The following is a 20,217-nucleotide window of genomic DNA, read 5'->3' on the forward strand; positions in this document are numbered from 1 at the left end:
ACTATATGTTACAATTTTTCTAATTTCTTCTACTCGTAACCTTCATTGTATCGTCGTTCTGTTTGTTTGTTATTGATCTCATAATACCGTACGAAGTCTACCGAGAAATTCAAATAGCCGCGAGAGAGAAATTGCTTGAAATATATTTCGTACCCAAGCGGCGAAACCCTGAGGTCAAAACGTTTATGTAACTAAACTAGCCTCGTACAGACCATTAACGCGATATTATCGATACTTTTTCGTAATTTGTGACGAATCACCTTCGTGAATACACCGAAAATAGACCGCCCTCGAGTTCTCCTTAACGGTTCCCATTCCGAGTCCTTCGAAAAGTATACGTGACCACACACAAGGTCCTTGAAGTTACGGAGGGTCATAGGAGGGTGGCAACGGTTCGTATGTGGTTTAGGAGGTCATGAGAAGGGAAACGAGGTCATCCCTTAATGTTCCTACCATTTTCGGTGTCCTCCAAATACGATGCGTGTTCCAGTCACTGTTCAAACTACCCCCGATCGTTCCAGGGTCGAGGATGGATACGTTTACTGTTACAGAAATATAACCGAGAGAAAGAATTTCCTTCGGACGACGATTAATGAAGCGACGAATGATTTACTGGGAACAAATCGTGACAGAGAACGCAACGTCCAACGTGGTGATTTAAGGACTTTTATTTTTAACGCGAACTCGCTGCTTTGGGCCGAATCGATCAGGTTTCGAGAAAGCAAGAGCGAATTACTGTTTCGGTTTTTATACGTGGATTTGATTCGGTCTACGTTTACTTCGGAGTCAGAATCTTTTTTTTGTATTTACTTGTAACAAGTATCCTTATTACCACCGTTAAAAAATACTTAATAAAAAGGAAAAATAAACATTTCCTCTTTCATACTTACCGATTAACATTCTCGACCGTGATGTGTCCTTGATTTTACACGATCGTACGTGCTTACGTATTTTTAAAAGCAAATAAATTTTTATTACAGTTTGTAATACAGTTTGAGTATTTGATAAATACTCTTACACCGTACTTGTTCAACGACTCTCGCCGTGCTGTAAATCGTCGATATATCGAGCAATTTAGACACTGATAGATTCACAAAGCAAAAGTAATTGTTACATTTACGTTAGAAAGACGCTAACAGATTACCAATGAGTAATTACATTTCGACGCGCCAAATGATTTACCGTATTTGCTTAATAGCGAGCTGTGCAATACTTGGAGCGAGTACTTTTATACGATCCAACGAGAACTTTATCATCACCATCGGCATCATCTGTCTTCGATGTCCTCAGCATCCCCCAACCGTCAGGTACGACGCTTGCGCGACTGAAGCACCCTCTAGCATACGCATTCACGCGTAACAAGTTATGTTGGGAAACATCGTTTAGGGGGTGGATTGTTTATCTTCGCAGAAGGCCGAGTGATGCCCAAGGTCACAGGCCAGGCCCGCCACCCTCGTCTATGTTGTGTCTAGACAGCGCTTCCCGCCCCACGCCACCCCCGTTCGCCATCCACGACCCTCGCTACCACCCCCACCACCCGCCACTTCGACTGCCTCGCCCGGACACATCACGCTCCGCCACCTTGCCAGCCCTCGTGCTCTCACCTACAACCCCTTGGTCGTTCGCTAATTATCGAGCTTCTTTGTGTAGCTTTTGGAAACACACGTAACTCCTCGAGACACTCGCCTCGCGTCAAACCACCAATCTTTATTATTTATTCGAGAGCAAACTTTCCCGACGATCGCGACCATCCGATTTTAAGTCCAAATTCGGAACAATCGATTCGAAATTGGCGCATCATTACGTAGAATTTTTTTTTTTTTTAATTTTATTTCCGAATTTAGTGAATTCTTCGGTAGTCCGTACAAGTACAGTTTTCTTTTCAATAGTTTCCACGGATCGTGACGAAATAATGCGAACGAATGTGAAAAGTTTTCTGACGATCGCGACCATCCGATTTTAAATCCATTTTGGAACAATCGATTCGAAATTGGCGCAGGTATCATTACGTACAACTTTTTTTTTTTAATTTTGTTTCCGAATTTAGTGAATTCTTCGGTAGTCCGAACAAGTACAGTTTTCTTTTCAATAGTGTCGGCCACGAATCGTGACAAGATAATGCGAACAAATGTGAAAAGTTTTCCGACGATCGCGACCATCCGATTTTAAGTCCATTTCGAAATTGGCGCAGATATCATTAGGTACAATTTTTTTTTTAATTTTGTTTCCGAATTTAGTGAATTCTTCGGCAGTCCGTACAAGTACAGTTTTCTTTTCAATAGTTTAGCCACGGATCGTGACAAGATAATGCGAACGAATTTAATTTCTATGAAACATATGTATATTGGACATTGAATTGTGTTTTTTTTTTTATTGTTTTAGGTACGTTCAATTCGATTCGTTTACATTTACTTGTACTCTCCAAACACCTTTCTCTTCTTATTCTACATCTGGTTAAACCAAAACATTGTGGTTACAAATTTTAAAGATATTGGTACGTTTACATAGCCTACCAAAGAAGCTAATTTTATTCGACGAACGAGCATTAGAAAATTCCAAAGAATCAAAATGGCTATTAAACGTTCAAGATTTTGTATCATTTTTGTACAATATCGTCCCTCGAACAACGTTCCAAGATCTTTCCTACTGAAACGCGTACTTGGGTCGTTCGTTACAGGCGTTGATCACGTACCCGAGTATTACTTTCTCAGATTGCAAGAGAGTGATTCAGTACCCTTCGCGCCAGTGTCTTTTCTAAACTGTTCACCGTTCGTGTACGTAACGATTCGCGATAGAACGATATCCACGTAAGTAAAAAATCGAGAAAATAACGAATCGGGAAGAATGACTGGAACAACGAGAATCGAACATTGACACGGCGTGACCTGGCATAGTTTACGAAAATAATGGAACGTAATCCGGTATAAATAATGACGCAACGAAAGACCGTGGTAGTCGGAGTCTTAACAAATTGGGAGGGGAACTGGAAGGAAAAAAAGGTTCGCGGAAAGCTAACGCGATGTTCTTTCTGTTTCAGCAATGCAACCCCCACGACAAGGAGAGCGACTACTGGGGCGGCGGACGTGGCGCGAAACAAGGTTACGAGGTGAGCCAGCCGGTTGCACATATTTTAGTCGAATAGCTGGAATTTTCCCGGCCCTGGTGCTAATTCTACTTAGTGAAGCGCAGCACTTTCTGTTGCAGGCGAAAATGAACGCGGACCACGGCCAGCTGCAGAAGGGTGAGTCGCCGCGTCTCCTTGCTTAATTCCCCGGTTGCTTAATTGTCGAAAATTCACGCGCGGAAAGAGGAGCGCTCATAATTGTGCGCCAGGTACTCTCTCGACCTTTCGACCGAAACGTTTCGAGCCATTGAATAAACGTCGGCCGAGCGCAAATATTGCCGCTCGATACACGATACCGCGCCTATCCGCGGATATTAAAATCGGACGATACCCAGAGTGGGACTTTTATTTCCGCGAAGGGGGCGGGTGGGGGTCGGTGGTAGGGGGGGTGGTAGGGTCGGTGTAAATTTTATTTCATTTCGGGTGGAGAACGCGAGCCGAAAAACGTTACGCTCGCGTTTTTGCAAATTTCCGATCGACACGGTCCGTAACGAAGACACCGAACACGGTACCCCGATACTCGCACGCCTGTACTTCCCTTGGATTTCGTCGACCAGCGAAAGTAACGGTCACTCTAGCAACGTGTACGAGGGTGGTGCGGATCGTCGGTAAGTGACGATACATTATGTAAATGGTATCCCGCTTATTGGATTCGTTACCCCGATAATTGCTCGCGAATCTCATTTATCGTAACGCGGAATGGAAAGGAGGTTGGTCGGTCGGTACCGTTTGGGAGAAAGGTAGATCCTTGCCAAGCGAAGATACATCGCGTAAACGAAGCTACTTATTGGCTCGGTTAAATAATCGCTCTTGTACCTCGTTTGTTGCACCTTGTCGACGAGCAGACCGGTGATTACCCGTTGTTGATAACGAGCACCGTTCGAGGGAAAAAATAGATCGCGATTGCGACGATACATTGCGCGAATTGAGCTACTCATTGGATCGGTTACCTCCGTAATTGCTCGCGTACCTCTTTTCTTGCGTTGTGTCGCACGATTGCTCGGTAGCGGCTTCCGAGGCAATTCTGGATCGAATGTCTACGTAATTGCTCGAATTTCGATGCTTTTGAGAAAATTTCCCCCGCAATTGTCGGATTTCCAGGCTCGCGACGCGTTCTAACGAAAATTAATCAAACATCGCGGAAAATCTTGAAAAATTGACCGTGGAATAGCCGAACTTTTTAACCTCTTTGAGACCGAACTCGATATCGACCGAGTCGTACCGATATTGACAAAGTCTCCGTGCTACGTTACACGAAAACTCGATACTAAATATTTATTCGCGATCAATGGCAACTACTTCCACGTTACAATATTTAATAATAACGTTCGCGAATAATATTCTTTCCACGATTTTTGCCTCGTTATTCGTTCAACGAGAGTACAAAGAACGTAGGAAAATATCAAATTTCCTTTATCGTTGCTAATAACGTGCGGATCCACCGTGGCTCGATACATTAACGTTAACAATAATTTAAATACCGTGCGTACGCGTATGTACTTACGTGTCGGTACCCTTGAAGAGGTCAAAGGCTCGAGAATAGCGGTTAAAATATTTACAATCGTCCTGTCGACGATCAACACTGCCAATCTCCGTGTATTCCCAACACCCAGTGGTACGTTCGTTTTCAATTACCGTACATTTACACCGCTGATGCTGTTGCGGCATAATGGTACATTTACGACAGTACGGCAAGAAGAGACAAGAAAACATAAATGTACGAAAAGCGAACGATCGCCTGCGTGAACTTTTGACTCGTCCAATTCCGCAGAATCCCAGACGCTCGGAGATCCACAAGGTGATTTCACCTTGCGCGCGCGAATGGGAAGTTTATTATTAGATAATACAACACCGGAGAGACCTTTGGCTGTCCAGAACCTACAGAGAGAAACAGAGAGACGGAGACAGAGTGGGAGAGGAGAAGAGAGAGAGAGAGAGAAAGAGAGAAGGAGAGATCGGGCCCAGAGCTGACGCACGCTACGTGTAAACAGTTCGTAAAGCCCGTTCGCTGTCTGAAACCGGTTGTGACTTTGCATCCGTGACGTAAGATCGTCGATTAGGATCGAATCAAGTGGGGAGGCAGGTTGAGGCCGGACAAAAAACACGTGTGAACGCGAATTTATCATTCCGTCGTGTCGCCGTTGCGTTCTTTTATTTTTCACCTGTTACCGGACCGCTTCTCGTCTTTGTCCTTCGTTTTCTCCATCCTTGCTTTCCATCTTCCGCGTTGCAATTTTTACCGACTTTCTTCCCTCTTTTCTCCACCACTCGGAGAAATAGGTCGTTTCGAGAAGTCGTTTCCCGTTTTTCAAGGTTACCTGGACGCTTTCTTCCATCGTACCGCAACAGTCTCGTTTCCGAGGGGAGGTCTTCGATCCGATAAGTACGAAGCTGAGAAAATCACGAGTTTATAATTGTTAACAATTACCGCGCACGAAATGTAGAAACATCTCGTTAACCGAGAACGTTACGCACGGAGAAGAAGTCGAATAACTCGTTTGCGCAAGTATCGCTCGTTTCGTGGATCGCGATTCAAAATGAACGTGTGTCGAACACACGCGACTCGATCGGTTAGATTTTGCGGTCTGCTCGACCTCTTCGTCGAGTTTTTTTCTTTTTTTTTTTTTCGGAGGGGGATATTTTGAAGTATTGTCATTCGTGTGTTTACATATGGGAATACATACACATATATGCAAACAATTTTTTTCACTCGCGGAGAAGAACAACAAAACATCTCAAAGATCAAGAACAACTGATTAACACTTTTCCTCGATTTTGAAAATAACACCGATTCAAGGTCCCGTACCAAATTTTGATGTTTTGATGTCTGCGAAACGTTGCCAAGTGTCTTGTTATTTACGAAAAAGAATTACTTTAACGTATCTGTACCTTTTGAAAATATATATGTATATAGTATATATCTTCCTTGGCTTATTTCCGTAGAAATTATTGTTCTCTTTTCAATGTTACGAATGTTTGTCTGTGTTATGACTGCATCGTGACTGGCGTCGGGACGTATGAAAAATGACGCTTAAAATATTTTTGACCGTTGTCTAATCGTTTATGGCCCGTGACACAGTACGAAAGTGCAAATTGATCCACAGACTGAAATAAGTTTCACGCGCCCGATATAGAGCTTTGCTCTTGTATTCAAAGTATACATCGTACGACCATTGAAATGCAAATTTCTCTACGGTTATAAATAAACTTTCAAAGAAGTTTAAACATCCGTAAAAATTTAATTTTCATCGTTACACAAATATTTATCTTCCTTTCGTATCGCATCGCAACAATATTTTCTCGGGCTTCGATCGTTATTGTGTTTCAATTTGTTTCAAGGTTCATTTGTTGGTGCACAAAGTGGACCATCGTGTAGAGGAAAAATGATTGTTTAATGTAATTAACTCGAGTGACGCTAACGTTTCCGGTTACTGCAGCCTCGTACTTTAAGGCACGACACTCGAACACGAGTAACGATACATAAAAACGTAACGAGTGTTTGAAAGCGTGGCCGTTACAGTAACTTTTGGTCAAGTTGATGAAAATAACGGTACCGTGTCGAAATTACGAAAAAAAAAAACAACTTAGAGCGGCGGCCGGGGAAACTTTTGTAAAATTGGCCGGGCATTCGACGCGTTAAAACATACATTCTTCTTTTTTATACGAAGTCTGTTATTACCCAAGAATGTACCAAACGAATCGGTTCAATCTACCGAAACTGGCATTAACCTCGATAAACAATTCTATTCGAACCGTACAATTTTAAATTTTAATCCATCCACTGTTAAAATTACATACAACGTATTTATTAAAATCAATCTCCTACATCGAACAAACGTTCCACTGTACTCACGACCATAACTTTGAACAGTTCACCGATAGAAATATTAATCGTAAACGTAAAATCGTATTTTACTAAACGTAGAATCATATTTTAGATTTAACAATAATGGAAAAAAGAGAAGATTAATATTGCAAATATTAATTCCTCCCGCGAGTATTATAATCTCGCTAAAATTATTCCCACCGTACAAAAGCCCGATAAAATGTTTACAAATCCCGGCGATTGTCTAACGTGATTTGTTGGTCGGTCGTGGTCGTGAGAACTTGTTAAATTTCGTTTCTCCTGTTTCGAGTTCTCAAGGTCGAGTTTAGGTAGTAAACGTTTTACTCGTCCTCGTCCAGAGTCCGGTTTAAAATGCCCATTGTCATCGTGGTATCATCGCCGACGTACGTCCTCACAGTCGCGTGTTCGCGCGACGATAAAGATTAATCGAAAATCGCGAAGCGGTTCACCGTCCGGTTTCCCGATCGTTCCGATTTCAAACGGTTTAAATCATCGATTCCCGTTTCTCGAACGCCGGCAATGACCCAGGCCGTTCAGCCCGGCGTTCTTTCCCCGTACGCTCCCCGAAGGGATTAAGTAATCGGTGGCTTCACTCGTAAAAGGTGAAGCACGTTTCCATAAATGTTTTTCACTGCCAATGGCACGCGCGACGTGTCGTGTAGATCGGCCATTTACGAGACACGCGCTTTCCCCTCCGAGTTCGTCGGCTCTGACGGCGCCCCGTGTACACCGATTCACCTGATACGCGAACAGAAACGGAGCAAAAAGTCGCTCGTGTTCGTGTTACATTTTTTTCGACGGACCGCTCTCGGTCTCCCGTGATCACGGAATTGAAAATCCGTTTAACGCGTACCACCGCGCCTCTTAATTCGATTATTCAATTTTTACCCACTTTTCCCTGCGGAAGATAGTCCTCGCAAACGGTTACACCCGACGGATTCCTACGAACCCGTTAAACGGTATTTTATAGTTTCTCTTCGAAGTGTACAACAGGAGCCCACGTTCCCAACCACTAGTCGTCTAAGCGTCACTGTAAGCTAACGCGGAACTGTACAATGTGGAACTATATAATATAGAGCTATACGATACAGGACTGTATGATTAGAGCTATATGATATGGAATTGTATAATATAGAGCTGTATAGTATGGGACTGTATAATATGGAGCTATGTAATATGGAAGTGTATAATATAGAGCTATATAATATGGAACTATATAATCTAGAGCTATATAATATGTGACTATATAATATAGAGCTATATAATATGGAACTATATAATATAGAGCTATATAATATGGAACTATATAATATAGAGCTATATAATATAGGGCTATATAATATAGAGCTATATAATATAGAGCTATATAATATGGAATTATATAATATAGAGCTATATAATATGGGACTGTATAATATAGAGCTATATAATATAGAGCTATATAATATAGAGCTATATAATATAGAGCTATATAATATACAGCTATATAATATAGAGCTATATAATATAGAGCTATATAATATACAGCTATATAATGTAGAGCTATATAATATAGAGCTATATAATGTAGAGCGGTATAATATAGAGCTATATAATATAGAGCTACATAATATGGAATTATATAATATACAGCTATATAATATAGAGCTATATAATATAGAGCTATATAATATAGAGTTATATAATATAGAGCTATATAATATAGAGCTACATAATATGGAATTATATAATATAGGGCTATATAATATGGAAGTATATAATATAGAGCTACATAATATGGAATTATATAATATAGGGCTATATAATATGGAAGTATATAATATAGAGCTATACAATACAGGATTACATAATATAGAACTATATAGTATACATCTATATAATACAGAACTATGTAATATAGAACTGCGTGACACAGAACTATACAATATAGGACTATAGAATATCGAACTATAGAATATAGGATTGTATAATGTAGAACCATACAACATATAACCATATAATACAGAGCTATATAATATAGAACCGCTACAATATAATATCGCGAAGAATCGACGATCCTTGCACACACTTTCTCAATCGTTTACAAAAATTGGAAGGGTATTACTCATCCTCGGGCGATACATTTTGTTGCCCAGGCACGACGATCGTTCAATTCCTGTGATTAAAGACAAGTACTTACGGTTATTGGTGCGCTGCTTGTAACAGTGTTACGCGAAGGTACACCTGGCACCGTGGATCGTACACTTTGAGAAATTCAACGAGTTTCGACGTTTTTTTAAATCGATCCTGCGTGAATAATTCGTAACTGTATCGAACCGATTACACACCGACCTTGGAAATTCCGTCAGCTCCGCGCTACGTTCGAAACATTTATTCGCCTATACTTCTTTATCGCGCGCTCGTTCCCTTTTTACTTCTCCGTAACATTGTTCTCGACGTATCCGTACAGTTACTGTAACAGTATTGGCCGCGAAACTAGACCACGCGAATCCGGTGATCCGAAAAACTACCACCGAACACTGTGACGATTATTCGAATGCATTATTTCCAACGTTTCAACGTCGTCCATACAACGACACCAGCCATGGTAACAATACAAATAATAATAATAACAGCAATGAAACCTCTTTATTACACCGTACAAAGATATACATAAAATACATCTAGAACATAGTATTAATCTATACCGACACAGTATAAATGTATACAGTATAAATGTATCTACAATACAGTAAAAAGGTATAAACATAATCCGATGGAATCGTCGAACGTAATTCGTCTCGAATGAATTACGTTTACCTTGCTGGTCTACTTGACCACTTAATCGAACCAATTGAAAACGAATCGCACGAAAAAGGAAACAGTATTCGAACGCCCCGGGTACGAACGAGACCGACTGCTTAACATATTCATCATTCCCGCTTGAAACGCCGTGTTAACCACCTGTGGCGACACAAAGAGCGCCGTGTCGAAGAAAATAAACCTCTCGCGAGAGCCGCCTATCGCGGCGAGCAAACAACAGAAGAGGAGCCAGCCATCCAGCCAGCCAGCCAGCCATCGAGCGAGCGAGCGAGCGAGCGAGCGAGCGAGCGGCTGCCGCTGCACTCGTGGATCGCGCATAGGTGAAAGTCGTTATCTGTTACGTTAACGAGCACCCAGGGCGTCATGGGATCGGGGAGGGAAACGGGGAGGGGAGGTCGCTTCATGACGGGGAATTACCATGGCGAAGTTGCTCTCGGGTCATTAGAGTCGGCCATTTGCCGCGATTACGTTTCGAGTAACGGAAGTCGTGACGAAACTCTGACTCTCCAGCGACTCGAGAACAGAACACCTGAACGTGAAACGTTCTTCGGGCCTCTGCTTCGAAAATCAAACATCGATCCTGCGGCTCCGTTATCGAAACACACCGCTAACCGTGCCGACACAGAAATTATCGATTATCGATCCAACGAGAAGAGAAGTAGACGGAGATTGATAATGAATAATCAATTCGGTGAATTTGTAAATCACTGTCGGTAACGATGTCGAAAATTCAACGTCGATGGTATCGAAGTTCAGTGATAACCACGCGAACCAGAATTTTTTGATTATTTATTTATCTAATGAGAAGAGAAGTAGGAGGATTCGGTTCAATTGGTGAATAATTTGTAAATCATTGTAGGTAAGAAATTGAGCACCTTTGGCTCGGTATAGGCTAAACCTCGATAATTGCGCGAAATCGGGCCTGAAAATTGCTGCTGGTATCGGGAGCCGTGCAATTATCGGGGCACTCGGGATCCAATAAGGAATCCCACTCGCCTAATGCATCCTCGCTATCTACGATTACTGCTACACCTTCGTTCTGCCTTCGACTTTACTCGTTGCCAAGCGACGATCCCTTTCGGTTGTCAATGTGATACAACTAACGAGGTTTGCGTACCAGTATCGACGTTCAACCCGATTTTGGAATTTTTATCCTGATGAATTAATAACTTCTTTCAATACATCGGGTTGTTCGGTGAAAATGATTTCATTTTCCAAAATGGATAATATATAATTTAAATAATTTATACCCTCTAAAAAAGTTGTGTTTCATTTTCACCAAAAAAAACGAAATGACTTCCCGAACAATCTAATAATTTCTTTTTACTCGAAAGTGCACGTATTCAAATATTCCCGTGTTCAATTTTTGTTAAATTTCCAACAATTATCGAAGTAACGAGTTCCACTCGCGCGATACATCACCACTGACGAGTTACTTTAAGAATATGCCAAGGATCTCATTGACAAATTCGTTTATTGTCGACCGTTCTTTCCATTCGTCAACGTGGTGCAAGGAACGAGGTTCTCGTCGAGTCGAGGTTACATTTATCGAGGTTTCGCCGTATCCGCGTCGACAAGAAGAACGAAATAAAAGTATCCGAATCGACAATGTCACTCTTGGAAGATTGACCGCGGGATGTAATGACTCAATCTCCCGATTCGCTCTCGACTCGCGATTATTATCGTCTCGCGTGTCTCGAAATCGAATTCAAGGAACATTTTCATTCGGGCCCCGAAATCAGCCCGCAGCGTTCGGCGTAAACGTTTCACGACTATTCCTTAATGCACGGATCGCATGACGGCAAAATTCCCGGTCGAAAATGGGGCCCTAAAACCTCTGGTTACTTTGTTCTTTATGTTGCAAGTTTTCGAGATATTCCGTCACCGCGAATTGAAACGTTTCCAGTCTTGTCGAGCATCGTTCTCTACGAAGGTCCTGTTGCGTACAAGTACTTCAATCTAGAATAAAATTACTATCTGAAATAAACTTACAGAACACGCAGGAATACTTCTAAGTACTTTAAATATACTATATTATTGAATACAATATACAAATAAAAACAACAAGCGTGAAAAGGTTTATCGAGCGCGTCGTGTATACATCGTGGGTAAGAATTTAGATTCTGAACGTAACGCGCGAGTAAAAGTGACAAAAGTAGAAATGATTCGTTGTAACGCACGATGGATATTATTCGAGTGGATTGATGTTTCGAAAATTGGGATTCTGGTAGACGTAGGTCGCGCGAAGAACGAGGAACTACGGTTTCGTTGAAATCAAAAGCACGATTGCGAAAACGACGTTTCGAAACCGGTAGCTCGCAGTTTCCGTGCGCGTTTCACTCTAACGAAGATAAATATCGAAATTACGCTGATGGGAAAGGAGGTGGGAAAATTGTCGCGCGAGTCGAGGATCGACTTCGATCCTCGATCTGCCCTCGTGGTCGCGACGGTTGACGTAACGAAGCAACGTCTCGCTTTCGTTTCCGTCCGAGATTCATAAAAGGACGCATAAAGCCGGCCGTTTCGCAAGGGACGAGGCGCACCGTGACACGCGATATTCTGATTTGCATCCTTCGTAAATTCAATTTTTCTCGTATTTTTCCCCGCGCTGTTCGCGCGGCCGAGACGAGAGCCTTCTCGCGCTAAGTACGCTCTGCCGATCGAATATTGCGAAACGATATTTTACAGCGCGATTCGTCTGCGATCGATGTGCCGAGGAACGAGTAATGTTTGCTGGGAGAACAATATTTCGTAAAAACGATCGAATTTTTTTTCTTTTTTGAATTTTTGATAGAGAGAAATGGAGATCAGATTTTGAGGGGAAACAGAGAACGATAAAGAGGTCCAAAATGGAATTAGTTGTGTATATCATGTGTTTCTCGAAGCAGAGGTTCGTTGAGAAATAAATTCCTAATTTATGAACATTAGCTGTGGATAATAATGTAGGCTAGTGTCTAATAGTAATAAACGAAGAGAAACAAGAAGCTTGCGTAAAGTCAAATCGAAATTTTCTCAGATTTTAAGAAACTGTATTTAGCCTTCTCTTCATTTTTTCAATTTCATTTCATAGAGATTTTGGAATTTTGTCCAAATTTATTCTGCAATTTACAAATATCATTATCCAAATATCTGTCGGTAATGTTTGTAGCTTCGATAATTTATAAAATTGATAATCAGTTCGTTTGATAATCTGCACTTAAAATTTATGAAACTGGTGTAAGTTTCGAATAAAAACATTCATTTATTTCTCTCGCCCTGTTTCTCAACAAACGAGAGAAAGGCGGTTAGAGAGAAGTCGTGGCAAAGAAATTCACTACGAAAGAACGATACTGTTGCAGAATTGATTTTGTGCCAAGACTTTTAGTGCCGAGAAATGAAAAATATATTCTGTTTAATCCTCTTCCCGTTCGAAAATTTTGGAACGAGAGAACAATTTTGAATCTTCGAAGTATCACTCAACCCTTTAAATTTAATCTGTTGTGTCTCTCTTCGGGCATAAACGAAGAGAGTCTTCTGATTCGTTCAACGACTCGTTTCGATGAACACGAATGATATTTCTCGCCGATGATGGTACACCTGTATCGTTGGAAAAATCTCGCGGCGAAAAAACAGTCGCAATTTCGACGTAACGATCGAAACGGGAAACGAGGCCGTTTATGACGGCGAACGACGTCGGGACGTCGAAGACGCATCCTTTAAACTTATTTCTTCGACTTGCTAAGGAAACGAGTAAATTTCGCTGGAATTTACGCTGGAAGAAGGGCCTCGTTTCGAAGGATATGTTTCCGTAAAGCGACGTGTAAATCGACTCGTTCTTCATCGGCGGAATGCCACGGCGTCGTGATATAAAATCCAAGAACGACGTCGTAAAACTTCGAGCACGGTGGTAAAATCTCTGGAAAAGCCATGAAATCGAAAGGATGGGGGAAAAAATAGCGGCCGGGAAACCGTAAAAACACCTGAACTGCCGATCACCAAAGCTAGACGATCGCCAGACGGTGGGTCTACCAACGAAGAAAACCGCCCTTGGAATTCCTGCTGTAAAAAAATACAAGTATCTCTTCCACCGGCTGGAATTTTCTTCATCCCTCGTTTTCTCGAGCCATCTGTGTCACTTGGAACTTTCTTTTTAACTCCGAGCATTCATCGAAGAGGATTCCTTCTTCTTCCTCTTCGAGTAAATGAGACGTTTTGCACCTACGAGGGTACACGTAATGAAAAACTGGGCGAGAAATAATCTATTTTTACGTCTATATTCATGGTTAAATTTGAACAAATTCACGCGATCGTCGACCAGTTGAACGACTTCGAGTTTAAACCTCGACTGGTATTGTGGAATCTGTAAGAGATCTCAGTTGTTTGAATACTTAAGAAATGCTTAAGAAAGAAAATATCGCATAAATCGCTCTTATTATTAACAAATCGAATATATTGAATTCTCAACAACGAGAAAATTTAGGATCTTACCTTACGCGATACCGATTGAAAATTCACAGCGTACTCGTTGCAAAGTTTGTCGGTCGTTCGTCGTTTCATGGAGATTGGACACTTGACGCGTCGTGAGTTTCGATTTTTCACGGTAGGTTCCTGTTTATCCGCGCGAAAAACAGTCCAAGGTTCGACACGCGTCGAGAAATCTGCTTTCGCGGAAAATCATCGTCCCAGGACTGGTAGCGAGAAAAGCGAAGAATTTGCGCGCGGAGCACTCTCCGTAATGAAAAGCCTTTCGAAATGCCAAAGAAATCTCTCTGTCCGCCATCCACTATGGCCGCGGTAGATACGAGGGGGAAAATATTTTTCAAAGAATTTTTTTACTTTTATAATCAGTTCACGATTCACGAAATAGTAATAAAGAAAATTCGCAGCACACCGAGCAATATTTAATATCTTTCGGCAGGGACTCACCGGTTGAACTCTGTCGAGCTTCTTTTTTTTTCATTGCAAACTCTGTCTTACGTGTGCAGCGATTAACAGCTCAAGAAATCTTCAGTATTCTCCAGAATGTTTCTCTCGACCGCTGGATATCTAGGAAAAAATCTTAGCCATCTGGGATAAAATATGTAAAGCAAGAGAAAAATATTAGAAATATCTCGATATTTCTTTGTTAATTGTAGCAAATTTCTCCTTTCAACTTGTATTTGGTAAGATGGAGTTTGACGAACCTCGGTGAATTTTATTATTGCAAAAATTATTGCAATCTATTCGGTTTCCTAATAAATAAATAAGAGTAATTCGCTTCGTTAGATTATTCGATGATAAAATTCTAACGAGGTAACGATTAATTTTACATTCGTAATAAATGCTCGTTAGACTATCTACAATGCCGATTATGAATTAATGTCACGAGGATGCGATGAAAAATATAGAAATTTTAATGTTCATTAGCGGATTAATTGCATCCATGAGCGATAAGGATTGCTTTCGTTGGATTCGTTTCGATGGATCGATCGCTCGCGTTGAATAAATATAAACGGTGGTTAGGATGATTTCGTTACCTGAATCCGAGGTAAAGGTTATCGCTTGAAAGCGGGAATTACCACTGGTATATTTACGCGATACACTATCAGGATCTTGACCTAACCCAGACCCTCTTATTCCTCGACCCGAGGCTCAGGTACAGCGATTTCGAATTCTCGAGCCATACTCGCGAGTAACTCACTCGTCGCGTATCAACGCCTCGACTTACTTGGCTTCGTTGTCGGTGGATAATTTGCAAGAAAGTACGCGTAGCTGCAACAAATTTATACAACTATAACCAACCTTATTATCATCATACTGTATGTATTTATCGATTATTCGTAATGTCTATTTACTATGAAGTATTCCTAATCGTTTACAGTTACGTAAATACTGTATCATTAACTCGATACATATTTCTAAATATTTCGCAAAATTCTACAAATTTTGAATCGTTAGGAAAGAAATGTGGTCTTTATTTTTTTTTCTACTAACAAGAGCTTTCAAACGAATTTTTAGTTTAGAAATTCGAAACATATATTTCGACTGTAAATTGACACGTTATGGAAAACAAGATCTTCGTTGGTTAAACGAGGTTCGGGTTTTCTTTGGGAATACGATCAATATTATTCTGTACGTATTATTGTAAAATAACGCATATTTTACGTTTCTTGAACCTCTAAGATGCATCGATCTTAATCTATATATATTTGTTCCGTGAACTGAATACCTAAAGAATCATCTCGCTAAAAAAAATTTCAAATATTCCGCTTCGATTATTTTGCACTTTCTTCCATTAATCGGAAATTATTATACGAGTATCGAAAGGTCGTATCGTAGAATCTCCACGATATCTCAACAGGAAGAAACTCGTAGATAATTCAAACAAATACGCACGGATGCAACTTTGATCAGCGGGAAGCACATTCTACGGCAAAATGAAAGTTGAAAAATTAATAAACCCGCGTAATTCGTTCTTTCCGTTGGTGGTGTATTCGCGAGAGGTATAGATTGGTCGGAAAATTACGACGTACAAAGAAAGGAACGAGCAATATACATACACCGATTACGTTTACTAAAATTACCTACTTCCCATCGTAGCAACCGTGTTTATAATTTTCAACCGGTGCAACGATTGATTGAAAACTCCGGAGTGAGACCAGCTTGATACTCGAACACAATCGAAAAATTTTTTATGGTTAAAATTCACTCGAGATTTAATAACAATAGAATCAATGAAATCTCTGTTATAAGTGACCCACGGTGTGATCGATTAATCGTCTCGCGTTTTGGACACAATTTACTAGAAAAGACTTATCGATGCGACCGAACGTTGAATTCGAGGCAAAACGCGACAATATTGCGAGAAAAGTTTCGCTCGTTATTATTAAATTATTTTTTGAGAGGAGTCGAAATTATTTCCGACGACTGGCAAGCGGATTCCCTTGAAACTACAGGTCTAATAGTTGCCCGGTGACATAACGACCTTGCCAACGGTGCATCTGATTTGAATTTCGACCGCTGTCCCGTTCCGGGACCTTTCCGGCCGGGACAATGGTTGCCCGAGGCGTAGACTCATCGACCAAAATGTCCTGTTCGTGAGAAAAAAAAAAAAGAAAAAAAAAAAGAATCGCAACGAAAGATTCGGTCGACTCTTTTTTCTTTTTTTTTTTTATTCGATGAGCCGTAAGTGACAGGAATTTAATAATATTCGTCGTTGTTTTCTTCGTTTCTATTTTTCCATTGTCTGAGAATTGTCTTGAGAATTTTAATTTTTATTTTTACTGACAAGTGTGAATTGATTCGGTGTCGAAATTGTAATTCAGTTTTTTTTTTCTCCTTGAGAATGCATTGTATTTGAACACGAGAGAGATGTGGAACAACGAGAAGGAAATGTGTCCTCAGGTTCATCGGTAGTGGATAGTTTGCATTGGTTGAAATCTTTCACACTTTGGAACGTATAAGGTGTGTTAACAATAGAAGCGAAGAAGTCGATACTCGATGCTTCAGAGATTTCAAGATCTGACACGTTCGTAAGAGATAGATCAACCGAAGGAGACTCGGTTAACGTCGAATATAAATTTGAGTAGTTTCGTTCTGACTCCACGATGTTCGAAATTATTCGAGACTCGAGTGTATTAGGAATACTTGTTAATCGTTTCGATTCTGGTTTTGTGTCTCCTCTAGGATGCACAAGAGTCGAGAGAAACGATGAAAGTGAGATTTATAAAATAAAAAGGTCGAGTATATTTTTTGGACCAGTAACCTTTTCAATTGCGTTAACTTGTCGTTCGAAAGCGAAAATTAATAGTTAATTATTTTTAATAGTTATTTTTAAATTTTACTTACTTTGACAACTATTGTACCATTGATCGAGGTTTGAGTATCGAGAAGGATCTGTTGGAAAAATCTGAGCTATTAAAATAAACAATACATCGGTCGAGCTGATTATTTCGATTCGTTGAATTGTGTTTACGCGAGTTAGGTACGTTTAAGAGAAAAGAACAACTAATTCCAGGAAAATTTTCAAAGACCTCGCGGACTAATTTCTCGTAAGTTCTCCGCGATTCCCAAAAATCTTCGATTCCGCACGTACGAGCTCGTCGAGTCGGTCCGGTCTGAATTTTATATTATTCGCGTTTTACGCACGCGTTTCTCCCGTTTCGTCTTCCAGCTAACACGCTCCGTCGAGCATCGAATCGCGATGGATCGATCATTCTCCGTGGCTGGTGACATTTCGCAGCTGGGCCATTTGCGCAACTTCTCTCGGTTGCAGTTAACGATTCTCGAAAAGCGTAGGTTTCGTAGCCGGTATCTCGTTCGTGTCTGTATTGGTGAATTATATTACATATTATACACAGTGCGCTGTAATATAAATTCTATCGAATTAAAATACGCCGATACATATGTCGGTTTACGTTTTATACTTATTACAGAAAATTGGTTCATAAAGGAGAATACACAAACGTGTTTCTAAAATGTTCATCTTTGATATATACTTAGCTTCGAAGTTCAAACGATATAATACAAATTTCTCGAGAAAGATAAAATAAGGTATAATTGAAATGAAAATACATTGGAAATGAAAGAAAATAAATTAGAGCACAAATTTCCAAAAAATTACGATACAAATTAGATATTTTTATATTTCACATAGAAATTCGTGTTTGCTTAATACTTTTGCTACTTTGTCAAAGGTGTGTGTTTCAAAACGAAGTAAAATCTTCGACATACTTCACGAACCATACCCATAGCGTAACGAACCGCCACATACGTGTACGTACTTTGTGAAAAAACTTATATCATAGTAATTTATTCGAAAACTCGTTACAATGTTCCAAACCCGTACACTTTGTAACTTCGATAATTCCTTCCACGTTGCAATCTTGTTGAAATTAATGTTTCTCTCGGAGAGGGATTCCGCCCAAGGCCGAAAGTTTGGTATTTAATAATAAAGGAAACTTTAATCGTAGTGGGTCGTATCGGTCCCCGGTACCAATAAGTATATATAATTTAATCATTTATATGTCATCAAAAGCAAATAAGAAAGATACTTGGGTATCGCTGGATAAATATTTATAATGCAATTAGTCGAGCCTGTATTAACAGTGAACGAAGTAATACACAATGGTTACTCGCATCCCATGTAGACACTCTGCAATTATTATTACGAGCTTTGTACGGGTTATTACACATTTTGTATATAGTTTTACGTTACACGCTGTATTTTCTTGCATTTATTTCGCGAGTGCTCCACAAGCGCTTAACGCGATATAATTTCTTTTGTACGAATTTTTATTCTAGCGCAAAACCACCGTAAATTCGTAATGTACGTTAATATTATTATAATTGGCGTTGTGGACTCGTGAACTTGAGCTCTCGGAACTCTTTTCGTAAAATAATTTCAGCCCTTGTCGAAACGATGGCGCGCGGTGCATCGCGAGCCAGCAAGTCGGATGCAAAGTGCACGGAGGCTGGATCCTTGATCCTTCCGACTCGGTGACATCAGGATCGTACTCGACAACGATCGATCGAATATTCATGAAAGTCGAGGAGACAAGCGCGCAGGCCACGGTGTCGCGTTCGCCGCTGTTACGAGATCTTTAATGGCCCGAATAAGAATCGCAATGATAACAGCTAAACGGATTTTATCACCGGTTTCGTTTCCCTTTCAACGAGAGCCAGTCGTTCGAACTTTTCTCCTTCTTCGTTCGAATCGTTGAGTTTCTCTTCCATATACACGGTGTCGGAACGGTTTTAGTTTGGAAATTTCATGAAACATTTTTTATTCGATATTACTCCTCCAGGATGAATTTCTTGTAAAAAGTGAGAGTTTAAATGAAACGTTACAACGAAAAATATTTGAAAATATTTTGTTGGTATCATACGATCGTAGAGAATATTATTGGGAATATTAAAATCCTTGCGAGGAAAGATGATTTCTTTCGTAAAATTTTCACCTTGATTCTCTGCCTTTGATTTCAATTTTGTAAATACAAGTTGGACACCGATAATATTTCCAAGTGTTAATAACGATAAAACGCAAGATTGGACAATGATTTCCTTCCAAAGAGAAACCCAGCTTGTTAGTAACAGGCAACTCTTTAAATATTCTGGACAAAAAAGATAGCACACGTGCGCTATTACGAAGTTCTCGGTCACGTTCAAAATCGCCCAAATGCAACGTAGAGTATATAAACCTAACCTTGTAGTAATGTAATATATAATTACACACCGAAGCTTCGCTCTCCTTCTTTTAGTTTATCGACAAAAGTCGCGTACTGTGAAACAGCACAAACGATCGTACATTTAGGTTTTTATTTCAATTTTTTAGTGTCTTTCCATATTTCGACTCGTGTGAATACAGTGTTGTGTATATAAACAGCCTCAAAAGTGTCAGAAATGTGTATCATAATAATAGGACGCGATAAAAGTTAAAGAAATTCAAACGACTTCCAGTTTGGAGAAGAAAATTGAACAATTTCGA

The 20,217-nt window shown here is 40.3% G+C and overlaps 1 protein-coding gene and 1 long non-coding RNA gene across 2 annotated transcripts in view; one reads left to right on the forward strand and one right to left on the reverse strand.

Annotated features, from left to right (window-relative positions):
• Positions 1 to 20,217, forward strand: part of LOC143143178 (uncharacterized) — a 220,890-nt gene that overhangs the window by 75,754 nt on the left and 124,919 nt on the right. Inside the window, exons 3-4 of the mRNA XM_076304164.1 lie at positions 3,038 to 3,106; positions 3,190 to 3,241. Coding sequence (XP_076160279.1) covers positions 3,038 to 3,106; positions 3,190 to 3,241 — 121 coding nt within the window. The remainder of the gene's footprint in view (positions 1 to 3,037; positions 3,107 to 3,189; positions 3,242 to 20,217) is intronic.
• On the reverse strand, positions 13,878 to 15,502 carry LOC143155267 (uncharacterized). Its single transcript, XR_012994363.1, has 2 exons — positions 14,241 to 15,502; positions 13,878 to 14,112 (listed from the first exon to the last, which is right to left on the reverse strand). It is a non-coding gene; the product is annotated as an uncharacterized LOC143155267 (long non-coding RNA).

This window comes from Ptiloglossa arizonensis, chromosome 2 (genome assembly GCF_051014685.1).
Source record: "Ptiloglossa arizonensis isolate GNS036 chromosome 2, iyPtiAriz1_principal, whole genome shotgun sequence".
Taxonomy (NCBI): Eukaryota; Metazoa; Arthropoda; class Insecta; order Hymenoptera; family Colletidae; genus Ptiloglossa; species Ptiloglossa arizonensis.